The sequence below is a fragment of the Neofelis nebulosa genome, chromosome 10 (assembly GCF_028018385.1).
Source record: "Neofelis nebulosa isolate mNeoNeb1 chromosome 10, mNeoNeb1.pri, whole genome shotgun sequence".
Lineage (NCBI taxonomy): Eukaryota > Metazoa > Chordata > Mammalia > Carnivora > Felidae > Neofelis > Neofelis nebulosa.
The window spans coordinates 108,438,925-108,451,968 of NC_080791.1; the positions used below are offsets into that span (position 1 = coordinate 108,438,925).

Below are 13,044 nucleotides of genomic sequence, written 5' to 3' on the forward strand. Positions count from 1 at the left end.
ATGAATCTCTGAGCTGTGGGCTTCATCCTCCTTCCTGGGCATATCTTTGGATTCTTGGTTGATGAGAAAAAACCAGAAAACAGAAGTGACCGTCAATGAGGTGTTTGCTAAATAGTCTCCAGCTATGAGCTCAACCGTGTTATCCGCCTGGAGTTGTTCCTATCTCTAATTTTGAAAACGTGCGGGGGACCTTGCCAAAATGAGTAGTAACGTGGTCCCATCCCTTCTGAGGAAACCGTGGCCGCACAGGTCAAAACCGTACGCGTCGCAAAACTCAGCAGCTGTAGTAAAGCAAAGAGGTGGGGGAAGAGAGCGACCACGTGAACAATTTGACAGGACAGATTGCCTGCTTGGCAGTCTTTTTCTGGGAACTGTTGGTACTTTTTCATTATTGCCTTCAAAATGGGGACAGGATTCTGATGGATCTTGGTCATAGCCGCTACAGATTTCTATGTGGGCTTATGCTTGGAGATGGGGCCTTAAGAACAGAACCAACCCAGTCCTACCTCGTGCCCTACATTTGGGCACCATGCTTCTTTTCCTAAGGGGCTGTATACACTCGGTTAGCAACTTGCATCTACAGTGACTGGGATTCTGTCTTCTGTTTTGTTCCTAGGGTTCTCAGAAGCGAGCTATCACCACCCCAGAAACCCCCCTAACCAAAAGGACTGTGTCTACTCGGAGCCCCCATCAGCTTCTCTCGCCGTCGAGTTTCTCTCCAAGGTATGGATCAGAATGAATCCAGCTGCCAGACAGCAGGCCTGCCCTCCCCTTTCTCTGGTTATCGCGTGGCTGACTCTACAGAGTGACCCTACGAAATGCAGGTGGACATGTACCTCTGCGGTGCCTGGCCGGAGAGCCTCGTTTCTCCCTGCCCTCCCTGCCTTCTCTTCCTGTGTGGAAAATTACCGTGTCTTCCAGTAGTTAAGGAAACTTACTTTCCACCCACTTTTCTGGGGCTCATTTCCTAGATCAGGAACTGATATCTTCTGTGGAAAACAACCTATCTATTCAGAAGTCCTGGAGTCTTAGGAGTCTTGCCAGTTGAGACAAATAGGTTTCCACCTGCCTCTGTTAGTTCATTTGTTGTTGGGTTTCTTCTTCTTCTTCTCTTAAGCTAAAGTATTTAGTTTTTAAAAAGAAAAGCACGTCTCTGCGTTCATAATGTTGTGTAACCCGTTTATTGTTCCTCTCTCAGGTTACAACTAGTTTCTGAGAGGTTGCTTGTCGCTGTGACTCTACACGGACTTAATTGGCATTTTTATCCCCGCTGCCACCTCTGCACATAAATCCACAAAGATCACATGTGATTTTTTTTGAAATCCGTAAATGACATGTCTCCTATTGGAGAATCCCATAGGTGAGGGCCCTGCCGAATCGGAGAAAGGTTTTTTGGTGTTGCCACATCAGGATGAGGCTAAGAAGCAGTCACGTTAACCGTTTAGGGAAATACTGACTGCCATCGGCCACCACCTGTGCTTCGGATCACGTCTTCCAGATTCAGCAGAGCTTAAGATTTCCCAGCTCCTTCTCTTGAGAAAGGAGGTGATCGCAATCATTCCAGATGAGCAGTCCTTGGACTCTGATGGACAGACAGTTAACGCCAGCTTGGTCCACTCCTGCTCTCAGGTTTTGGACGTGAGCTTTCTAGACTTCCAAGGGCATCTTTGAAACTTGCTGTATAGACGTGGTTCTCATGAGCTGAACCAGCACTATCACGGCAGTTATAATCTCTAAATAAGCAGTCGCTCAAAATGTCATGGCGTTAAAGGGCCGGTGGTCATGGCTGTCCCACAGAGTTGCTCTGGGAGGAGCTTGGAAAAGTCGGCGATGCACCGCCTAGGCATTTTTTAATGCACGCTAATAAAGCTGACGTCAGAGACTGGTTTGGTAATTTATGAAAGTAACCTCTAAGTTATTCAAGTAGAGGCGGCCCTGGAGAGCGAGGCGATTAATTGAGCTCATTTTCTGTAGCCTGTCTGTCGAAAGAGGGACTCGTAGCGCCAGTTGCAATGTCACCCACATAAAACTGGCCCCTGCAGAGTCTCGGCGCATTAAATGAAGACCATTTGAAATAGACCTCTCTGTGAGCTGTGTGCACGACCAGAGGATTAGAGGGCCTCACTGTCATCCAAGCTGTTCAGCAGTATTTGTGTGTTTTTGTTTACCAGTCAGTGAGAGGACATACGAGAACGTGTCAGTTGAGCCTTGAAGAATGGGAATATTTGTTCACCAGCTGACTGAATTCATTACATCTCCACCTCCGTAGACACTGGGGAAAGTTGATTAATTCCTTTTAACTGTGTCTTATTGGGGTGTCTACCTTAAACTACATCGTGAGGTATTAGATGTGCACAGCAACTTCGGGCTTATCCACAGCCAGCCTCTAATGGTATTCTAATAAGTGCTAAAAAATAAAAAAAAATCGTAAGAAACCAAGGAAAGTGATACTTGAAACTTGCTTCTTAATCAGTTCAGCGTTTGGTTTGGTTTGGTCATTTGAAGCCAGGAGAAAACCTTTAAAATCTGTCTCTGCCTCTAAACTTACCCTCATCCCTGGAATTCCTTAAAGGTCCGGGTATGTCCGACCCCATTAAGCTGATTAGATTTAGAAAATGTGAGGCCAGCTTGACGTTTGTCCAATCCCCAAGGTGACCTCATTGTATTCCCCTCTCTCTTTAGATACGAGTACAGTAATATTTACCTGTTTTGCTTCCGATCAGTGCTACTCCCTCTCAGAAGTACAACTCGAGAAGTAACCGCGGAGAAGCGGTTACCTCCTTTGGCTCAGCACAGGGAGTGTCTTGGTCTGGAAGAGGAGGGGCTGGCAATATCAGCCTGAAGGTCTTGGGGTGTCCAGAGGCACTAACCGGGAGCTACAAATCAATGTTTCAGAAGCTTCCAGACATTCGAGAAGGTGATTGTTTTTCCCTTTGAAATTCTGAAGCGGTGTCTGGGTGGCTCAGTCGTTGAGCGCCCAGCCTTGGCTCAGGTCATGATCTCATGGTTCGTGGGTTCAAGCCCCGCATCAGGCTCTGTGGTGACACCTGAGAGCCTAGAGCCTGCTTCAGATTCTGTCTCCCTCTCTCTCTCTGCCCCTCCCCCACTCACACTCTCCCTCCCTGTCTCTGTCTCTCTCTCTGTCTCAAAAATAAATAAAACATTTAAAAATTTTTATTAAAAAAGAAAGAAAGAAGTTCCAGAAACTATAAAACCACCTGGAAAGGTATAAAGTAACAAAACTTTAGCAAGGCTGGTAGAACGAGTCCCAAGGTTGCCTTTGAATATAGAAGTCGGTAGGTGTCCTCCACACGCCCCGTTAGTGGAGGGACATGAGTGGAGGGGATGCTCTCAGTAATTCTCCCAAGTCACTTTGCCTCCCTAAAGAAAAGTGCTAAAGAAAAAGCACGCAACCATTTCCCAGTGACAACCACTTGAACTATGTCAAAAAAGCCCAAGTGAGGTCAAAGACACTCACGGCTTCTTCCTTGTAAAGAATGGAGGATGCTCCAGCTTGGGCTTGACTTCCCCTAAACCTCACTGATGACCAAAATAAAGGGAAGACTGGGTTGTGGGGATCCATGCTGACTCTCAGGGATTCTGCCACACGATACGTGGCCAAATGGAAGGCCACTTCAGCAACCCGATTTCGAGAGATTCGTTAGTCTTTAGAAAGACGTCCTGGACGCCCTCTTGCTTCTGGCTGACTTTAATATCTTACAGCGTGTGGTATTTTTCTCCCCTTGGCAAGTGGAATGTCCTAAACGCGATACTTTTTCCCCTCTGGGATTTCAGTTCTGACCTGCAAGATAGAAGAACTCGGCAGCGAACTTAAGGAACATTACCAGATTGAGGCTTTTACTTCCGTTCTGGTCCCAGCTCAAGTAAGAATTGTTCTACCAGTTCTTCCCAGTTACTGTTGTACTTTTTAACTGATGGGGAACAGGCATCCTTCTTGCGTCCTTCTTTACGTCTTGTCTACATTCTAGTTAGAACATGCGTCTTGGTCAAATTTGATAAAATGGATCCTTCTGAAGAAAGACCTACAAGAACTGTCGGGTTTTGTGACCAGAGACGGTCATTTTCTGTGCACTTGGTTAGGGTCTTGTGCTCAAGCAAAGACTGAGGCCTTTTCCTTTTAGTGGTAAGGCAGGTGCCCCCTGGAGATTTCCTACAAATAGAAGCATTCAGTTATCAGGATATGAGGACAACGGCAAGGATAGGGAGTCTAGAAACGGTGACTCCTAGTCTCCCCTAATCTGGTCTCTGTCCTTAGGGACCAACTGTTGCCAGTAGTATCTTGAATGGTGATATCATCTGGCATATGGATCAGTGCTTTCTCTCTAAAACATTTTTTAATCTAAGGGGAAATGTGTTCTAGAACATTCCTTATGGTACTTCTGTCATTGTTTGCATTCGGAGAAGATTGACCAGTTGGGGAAGATATGCAAAACCATGTCATAGAAGGAAGTTTGGGAAAAGATTAGACTTCCTCAGTTGGCCCCAGGAGTGGGAACAGGATAGAGGAAGCCCCGGGGAGAGAAATTTCAGCTCAATTCAGAGAAGAACTTCCTGTTAAGAGACAATATGGTATGTGGTTAAGGATATGGCTCTGGAGCCAAACTTCAAACCAGACTTTACCCACTCTTTGACCTTGATTAAATTATGTAACCTGTTGGGCTGATTTTTCTCATTTGTAAAGTGAGTACAATAACAGTATCCACAATTTCACAATTGTGAAAATTAGACAGGTTAATACACGTAAGCCTGTAGAACAGTGCCCGATGTTCATGAACTCGACAGACCTGAGCTACTGTTAATAGTCGAAACTCTCCAGAGATGCAGTGGGCTGCCTTGGGGTGCAAGTTTCCCTTTACTTGAGATGCTCAAGCTTAGGTGGCCACTTAGAGGGGCTCAAGCATGGGGGTGGGGGTGCAGACAGACCAAATGCCATTTGAGTGTTCGTTCTTCTGCCGTGAGAGGCAGTGGTGATTCTCGTCAATATGATGCCCCGCCAAAAAATATTTGCCGTTTGGGATTTGCTTTGTGATTTATTCTGTTGACCTCAGGTTTTGAGCTCCTGTCCCAAAGACTGTCATTCTTTTGTTATACCTTCGGTAGGAGCCTGTCACTCTGCTGGGCCAGATTGGCTGTGATACCAACGGGAAGCTGAACAGCAAATCCGTGATTCTTGAGGGAGACCGGGAACATTCCTCAGGGGCTCAAATTCCAGTGGATTTATCTGAGCTCAAAGAATACTCTCTATTTCCCGGACAGGTGAGATGGGACGCGCGAGGGCTGTTCACCCCGTAGTACATGTAGCGGGCTGCAGCTCTGGGGACGAGCGTTCTGTCACCGGCTGCCTGTCACTTTCAACCTGTGGCGGCGGGGGATGTAGCTAGAGCCCAGGCTCACGGGGATTCCAGCTTTCCCCCAGTGCTCTGACCTCGGCTCTGGGATCTGTTGCTGGGGTCCAGCTCCACCCCACGAGATGTGTCATTCTGGCCACATTCCTTATCCTCTTGAAGCCAGAGTGTCTTCATCTCTAAAATAGGAATAATAATTCTTACCTCATAGGATCATTACAAAAAATTCGGTCATCCATATAGAGCATAATTATTACTAATACAACCCCTTTGTTTTCTTTTTTTTTTTTTTTTTAAGCTTTTTATTTATTTTGAGAGGGAGGGAGAGAGAGAGAGAGAGCAAGAGTGAGTGAGCACAAGCAGGGAAGGGGCGTGGGAGGTGGCGGGGCAAGAGAGAATCCCAAGCAGACTCTACACTGTTACGAACCGTGAGATCACGAACTGTGAGATCATGACCTGAGTCGAAACCCAAGAGTCAGACACTTAACCGACTAAGCCACCCAGGCTCCCCAGCCCCTTTAATTTGTTTTCTAAAAAAATACCCCCACGTTTACAACTACAAAATGAGATAGCTGGACTTAGTACCTAATTTTTTTTTTTTTAGGTAAACTACCCCCAACGTGGGACTCAAACTCACAACCCCAGGGTCAAGAGTCGCATGGTCTACCCACTGAGCCAGTCAAGTGCCCCGATACTTAATAATTTTTAACTGTATCAAAATAGTTTATTGCTGACTTGTCATTTATCTCCCGTTCTGCTTCTTGTCCTTCAGGTTGTAATTCTGGAAGGAATCAACACCACGGGTGGAAAACTTATTGCCACCAAACTCTACGAGGTACCCCGGCAGTTGCCCAAACCCCCCCCACCCCCACCCCCACCCCTGCTTTGCTGCAGGCACAGTACATGCAGTTCTGACTGTCCTGGAAACTCATCCCTCTTGAGAGCCTATCTGTTTGCTTCCCAATTCTCTATAAAATGGGAAGCTGCCTCTAGGCCAGGGGTCAGCAAACCATTTCTGTAAAGGGCCCGAGAGTAATTATTTCAGGCTAATTTACAGGACATATGGTCTCTGTCACAATGACTCAGTTGTGCCGCTGTGGCATAAAAGTGCCATGGACCCCTCATAAGCCAATGAGTGTGGCTCTGTGCCAGTAAAACTTGATTTATAAACACAGGAAGTAGCCAGATTGCACCCATAGGCCCTAGTTTACCTATCCCTGCTCTAGGTGATAATCCTCTACTGATTTTCACATAGTGCAAGCAGAAGTCTCAGATTCCCTGCTGTCCGGTCCTGGCCTAGGGAACTGGTACTTTAAGCACCTGTCTTGAGTTATATTATGAGATTAGCCGTGACCTCCCATTACGTGGATTTCTTGGTCACTCTGAGCCATATAGAAGAATGGCAGGTATCATCAGATCTGTGAGCTTTTAGCTCCAAGGAGCAAGACTGAGGCTGCTTTCTTATGCATCTCAGCCCTCCCCCACTACCCTCTCTCCCACCTGCAAATGCTATCTGCCCGGCCCCCTCCCATGCGGGTCAGGGGCCACCCCTTTTTTTAACCAAAGATGGTGCCTGGGGTAAGTCCTCAATTTAGCTTTTCTCCTGTCTTTAAGGGTGTGCCGCTTCCATTTTATCAGCCCACCAAAGAGGATGAAGGTAAGCCTGGGTCCAAACGTTTTGCTAACAGTGAATATGGTGGACGAGGTTCCTCAGGCCCTGAGAAAACTGCAGAAGCTGCCTGGGCGCACCCTGGCGGAGGCTAGGGGTGACAGCCGATTGGTGGCTTCACAGGCGCTTTGTGGAAGGCCGGGGTCCGAGCGCAGTGAGCGTTGCCACCTGGGTTCTGGCTACAAGAGGCATGCCATTTGTATCTGGAAGTTACTTTATGAGAGGGAAAATAGGAATAGTTTATATAAAAGAATTTCTTTGAATGCACTGTGTTATCCTGGATGGGATCCGGGAAGAGAAAAGGGACATTAGTGGAGAAGCTAGTAATACCCAAATAAACTCAGAAGCTAAGAGTAATGAGCCAGCGTTAATTGCTACGTTTTGACAAATGCACCATAGTCAGGACGCTGGGGGCATTAGGACATTACGGGACGCTGGGGGAAGGTATATATACAGGAGCTTGGTGCTGTCTTTACAACTTTCCTATGTTTCTAAAGTTATTCCAAAATAGCAAGTTTATTTAAAAACTAGACAAATCTAAGAAACAAAACATAGAGGAAGGGAAGGAAAAATATAAACAGAGGGAGGCAAACCACAAGAGACTCTTAAATACAGAGAACAAACTGAGGGTTGCTGCAGGGGTGCTGGGTGGAGGCATGGGCATTAAGGAGGGCACTTGGGCTGGGCACTGGGGTGCTATGTGTAAGTGATAAATCACTAAATTCTCCTGAAATAATTATTACACTATATGTTAACTAACTTGGATTTAAATAAAATTTAAAAATTGAAAAAAGTAGACAAATTTCTAAGGAAGCCCAGAGTCATTTGATAACTAATCTAGAGGGGAAGGGACAAAAAGAAGTGTTAACAGACTGCCTCAAAATAATTCAAAGCATTTTTGAAAGCAAAGCAGAAGACTATTGAGGACTCACAATGAGATGGCTGACGCCAGGGTATTGTCAACCCCCTGTGCACATTGATAGTGATGAGGTCATTCTTGGAGATGACCTAGAATCAGGAATGCAGTTTAGGAGTCTGTGACATTGCCCATTGTATCAGAAGATAGGTGTTTCTGGCAACACGAGTAGTTTGGTGATGTTAGGTCCACTTCAGGGGGTGAAACGAAATTGACATGAGATGCCCGGAGCCTCGCTGTATGCCAGGGAAGCCTCTGGAAGCAGCTGAATAGGTTATTAACAAACATTTTTGACCAAGGTGTTGAGCCGGGGACTCGTGGAGACAGAGTAAGACATGGGCCTCGTCCAGCTGGCACTTGGTATTTACTCCAGGGTTTACATCTCCTGTAGGCTCCTCAGAACCAAATTTAACTTTGTCCTCTGCCCTATCGTTGCATGAAACTTACTCTTCTCCCTGAACTGTCCATCTCATTTCATGGGGTTCCTGCTCTGGTAGACCAGTAACGCCCCCCCCCCCCCCCCCCCCGCCCAGTCCCTGCAACATGTGAATATGTTACTCTATATGGCAGAAGGGACGTTGCAGGTATGCTTAATTTAAGAATCCCGGGGCACCTGGGTGGCGCAGTCGGTTGGGCGTCCGACTTCAGCCAGGTCACGATCTTGCGGTCCGTGGGTTCGTGCCCCGCGTCAGGCTCTGGGCTGATGGCTCAGAGCCTGGAGCCTGTTTCCGATTCTGTGTCTCCCTCTCTCTCTGCCCCTCCCCTGTTCATGCTCTGTCTCTCTCTGTCCCAAAAATAAATAAATGTTGAAAAAAAAAAAAATTAAAAAAAAAAAAAAAAAAAAAAGAATCCCGAGTGGGGGGGTTAGCCTGGACTGCACAGGTGGGCCCAGTGCAAACACAAGGGTCTTTGTAAGCGGGCGGGGGGGGGGGGGGGCGGTGCAGAATGATCCGAGTCAGAGATAGAAATGGTAGGCTACCGGCTTCGAAGGTAGAGGAAGGTTCACGAACCGAGGAATGCCAGGCAGCTTCTAGGAGCTGGAAAAGTCAAGGAAACAGGTTCTCACCTGGAGCCTCCAGAAGGAACACAGCCCTGCCAACACTGATTTTAGGACTTCTGACCTCCAGACCCGCGATAATAAACCTGTGTTGTCTTTAAGCCACCAAGTTTGTGATCATTGTCCCAACAGTCATAGGAAGCTAAAACACGTTGAGAAGGCAGGGATCTTCGGGTTTTGTCAGTGAGAGCCACAGAAACTGGTTCGGACTTAAAAAGAGAATTTGTTAGGGGAAATCCAGCTAGCCCACAGGTAAGAGAGGCAGCTAGGAGCTCAGACTTAGAAGCAGGGAAGGGCCTCGCAACTCGAGGTTCCAGCTAGCAGGTATTCCCCAACTATGTCGCCTGGTTACCTCTGGCTGGAATAGGTCAGCTCCACCCTCTTTTCTGTTCTTGGATAGTTCACCTCAAGATTCCAGAACCAGGGAGAAGAGCATGGATGGCTTAAACTGGTCAGACGTCTGTCTCTGGGCCAGGGGACGACAGTACACTTAATTTGCAGCCCCCAGACCGCTTTCCGGAGGAGAGGGCTGGCTCTCCCAAAGGAAAGCCGATGCTGTGGGGAAAAGGGCAGTATGCGACAGGTGGCCAAACACCACACCTCTGTGCCGCTCACGCGGGAATCCCATTCCGAGCCTCACACCCAGCCCATCTGGACTCCTCCGTGGACCGCATTCGGCAGCCACACAGGACCACCAGATGTTCCCTCACGCCAAACACACTCAAACCGCACGCTGTCCAGGAGACTGCCTTGCCCTGGCTCCCGGAAAATCCTACTTACAAGCATAAGCAAAGCGAAATAAACCAGTCACCAAAAGATAAATATCGGGTGGTTCCACTTACATGAGATACTTAGAACGGCCAAAATCATAGACAGGAGAATGGGGGCGGGGGAGGAGGAGTTAGTGTTTAATGGGAATAGAGTTTCAGTTTGACAAGGTGAACAGAATTCTGGGAATGAATGGCAGCGATGGTTGCCCGGCATTCTGGATTCTTTTAATGGCACTGAAACGTACACTCAAAAATGGTTAATGTGGTCAGTTTTATGCTGTGCTTTTTTTTTTTTTTAATGTTTTTATTTATTTTTGAAAGAGAGAGAGAGACAGAGCATGAGCGGGGGAGGAGCCGAGAGAGAGGGAGACACAGAATCCGAAGCAGGCTCCAGGCTCCGAGCTGTCGGCACAGAGCCCGACGCGGGGCTCGAACTCACAAACCGTGAGATCGTGACCTGAGCTGAAGTCGGACGCTTAACCGACTGAGCCACCCAGACTCCCCTATGTTGTGCTTTTTTTACCCCAATAAAAAAGGGAGGCAGCGCATTAGCAGACCTCACCTTGATCACGTCTCTCCCGATTGCTTCCTCCCATTGCTCACGTGTGCTGCTAGCAAACCGCCTGTCATGCTCTGGCTATTCGCGTACTTCCCCGTCTCTGGCAGCTGATGGAATATTCTTTGAGGCTGGGAATGAGGTCGTATTCTTGGATTCCCAGAATTGTACACCTAGGGAGACTCTCAATTGAATCCTGGGGCGTTTTTTTCCCTAATCGTCCTTTCTGCCACCGTTCCATTTTCTTCTAATCAACACCTCATGATCCTTTCTGTCTTAGATTTTGAGCAAAACATGGTCCTGGTGGCCTGCGGGCCATACACGACCTCCGACAGCATCACGTATGACCCCCTGCTTGATCTAATTGCCATCATCAACCGCGACCGGCCAGATGTCTGCATCCTGGTAGGAAACCCTCCTGGGACAGCTTCGCCTCGTCGGGCGGGGGGAGGGGGGTACCAATGGGAAAACTGGGGAAGAGACTCTGGGAAAAGGCGCAGTGTTATAGGAGGCAGCTCCCCTCCATCCAGGGTCACAGCCGGGCACCCCCACCCCATCTGTTACCTGTCCCGGGCTCCACGCGCAGCCTGGAGGGACAGATAGATCCCGGGCAGAGAACCACTAGGAGGGTATGTGAAGGTGCTCACAGACACTGTGTGGTTCTGACACCTTTGTTTCTCTCCCCTTGGGCCTGTTGCAGTTGGGACCTTTCCTGGATGCTAAGCATGAGCAGGTTGAGGTAAGTGACCGGGGCTGGGATGGGCAAGTGCCAGATTCTTGCGTTCAGTTGACCCTCGCTGTTACTTCCAGATTTCGGAGTTTACGCTGCATCTGTAACAAACCTAAATTAATATCTGTGGCTAAACAGAAAAACATTGTAGCGGGGCATTTTTATAAAGATACAGAATTTGAAGGCTTCACTTCCCCAGCACACAAGGCCGTTTGGAGCTGGGGGAGGGAAATACAAAGCTGTGAGTCCTGGTGTCCCCTTGGGACACTGCATGCGGAGGCACAGGGCACTAGCTCGGATGCAGGTGTCCATGGGTCGCGGAGCTGCACGTGCAAAAGCGCCCCACCAGGCTGCTGCCCTCAGCTCCTTGCCCCACACCATGCTGTCCCTTGGTGCATAAAACACAAGATGCCCTTCCCAGGGCATCTCTCGGCTGAGAGTTGGTGCCTCCTGCCCTTCTCTCTGGATATTGTACCTTCCACAGAAAGGATTCGAGACGCTCTTCCTTTTAGTCTTTCTCTCAGCTTACATTCCAGAGGATGAATTCCTCCCCATCTCCTCTCCTGCCCCCTGGTAGACTCCGCTCCTTGAGGACAGAGACACGTCTCTTTCGTCTTTGTATCCCCTCCAGCTCCTCGCTCAACAGCTGGCCCCTGAGGTCACTAACGTGTTAGGCAGGTGAATAAAGGCCAACGCCTACCCTCTCGATCGGTGTCCCTTCTTCTCTTGCAGAACTGTCTGCTGACAAGTCCATTTGAAGATGTCTTCAAGCAGTGTCTACGGACAATTATTGAAGGGACACGAAGGTCAGAATTCAGAATGTTGGACAGAACCTTAAGCTGCCTAGTTTCCCCAGGGCTTCCCAGTAAGAAGCTGAAACTGATGGAAAGCAATGGTAGCCCCTACCCCCTTCGTCCTTTTGAACACAGAGAGCGGATCCAACTCTTGACCCTCAAGGGCACCGACGCCAGGTTAAGAGGCATCTCTGTCAAACACAAAGATAAACACACTTGACAGGAAAACGCTTCATAGACTTTCGCTCTTCCCTTGCTTGTTCTTTTACTTCCTTCCTTTTTCTCGCTCGCCTTTGTATAAGCTCATTCCATGGGAATCTTCCCAGCTGATTCTGAGAAGTGTTTGATGAGTTAGTTACCCAACAAAATCCCCAGGGGCCCCAAACATCTTGCTGCGCGAGCGATTGTTTTGGGGTGAGCCCAAGTCCTTCTCTGGCGTCAGAGCTTCCCTGGGTTTCGAGGGGCACTGCTGACGGCCAGGAAACCATGGTAGAAACTCCCAAGAGGGTGGGACCTTGGATCCTTGCCGCAGACCGAGGGGAAGGGACGGTGAGAGGTCACAGTGGCGATGAAAGAGATGAGCGGTTCTAATTTGAGAGAAAGGGCACTGTTCCAGGAAGAGTCTAAAGCTGCATGTAGGAAGTTAAGCAGGAAGCTGACCTCCTCACTTCCTGTCCCTGCCCTTCCAGTGCCAGGGTTTGAAAGGAATTGGGGTAGGTGATGGATCTTCTCCTCCAGGGATTTGCTTGCCTGTAGCTGAGCTCATAAGAAATACACATTCCTGAGGCTAAGCTTTTAAAAACGAGTCTGTAACAAAGGTGGTTCTCAAAACAAGATGTATAATCTTCCGCCCATCCGCCGTGAGAACTGATCCCAGAGTCGATTAGTCGTAATACTACCTTCTTGTATGGGCAGCACGGCCAGCGTGGTAGGCCTCGGGGATGGGGGAAGACACCCTCTAACTTACCTGCCAGTGGGGGACTTGAGTCGTGCCAGTGACAGCCTGCATGCGACTGGGTCTCCCCTTCCCCCCGCTCCCGTCCACAAACGAAGACCATACAGTGCCTGCCCTCTTGCCTCCCACGTTGTTGTGACCCTGGCCGGGTTCATCAGAGCTGGAGAGCGCCCAGCGCTCCTCCTCTGAGATCGCCCCCCTGCCCCCTCCCGGCATCCGGGAGCAGGGCCG

The 13,044-nt window shown here is 48.7% G+C and overlaps 1 protein-coding gene across 5 annotated transcripts in view; it reads left to right on the forward strand.

The window, feature by feature from the left end:
* Positions 1-13,044, forward strand: part of POLA2 (DNA polymerase alpha 2, accessory subunit) — a 30,556-nt gene that overhangs the window by 9,379 nt on the left and 8,133 nt on the right. For all 5 annotated transcript variants that reach the window (XM_058689620.1, XM_058689623.1, XM_058689619.1 and 2 more), the window contains 9 exons: positions 617-723; positions 2,724-2,917; positions 3,796-3,884; positions 5,122-5,277; positions 6,139-6,201; positions 6,981-7,023; positions 10,615-10,739; positions 11,035-11,073; positions 11,797-11,870. In XM_058689620.1, coding sequence (XP_058545603.1) covers positions 617-723; positions 2,724-2,917; positions 3,796-3,884; positions 5,122-5,277; positions 6,139-6,201; positions 6,981-7,023; positions 10,615-10,739; positions 11,035-11,073; positions 11,797-11,870 — 890 coding nt within the window. The remainder of the gene's footprint in view (positions 1-616; positions 724-2,723; positions 2,918-3,795; positions 3,885-5,121; positions 5,278-6,138; positions 6,202-6,980; positions 7,024-10,614; positions 10,740-11,034; positions 11,074-11,796; positions 11,871-13,044) is intronic.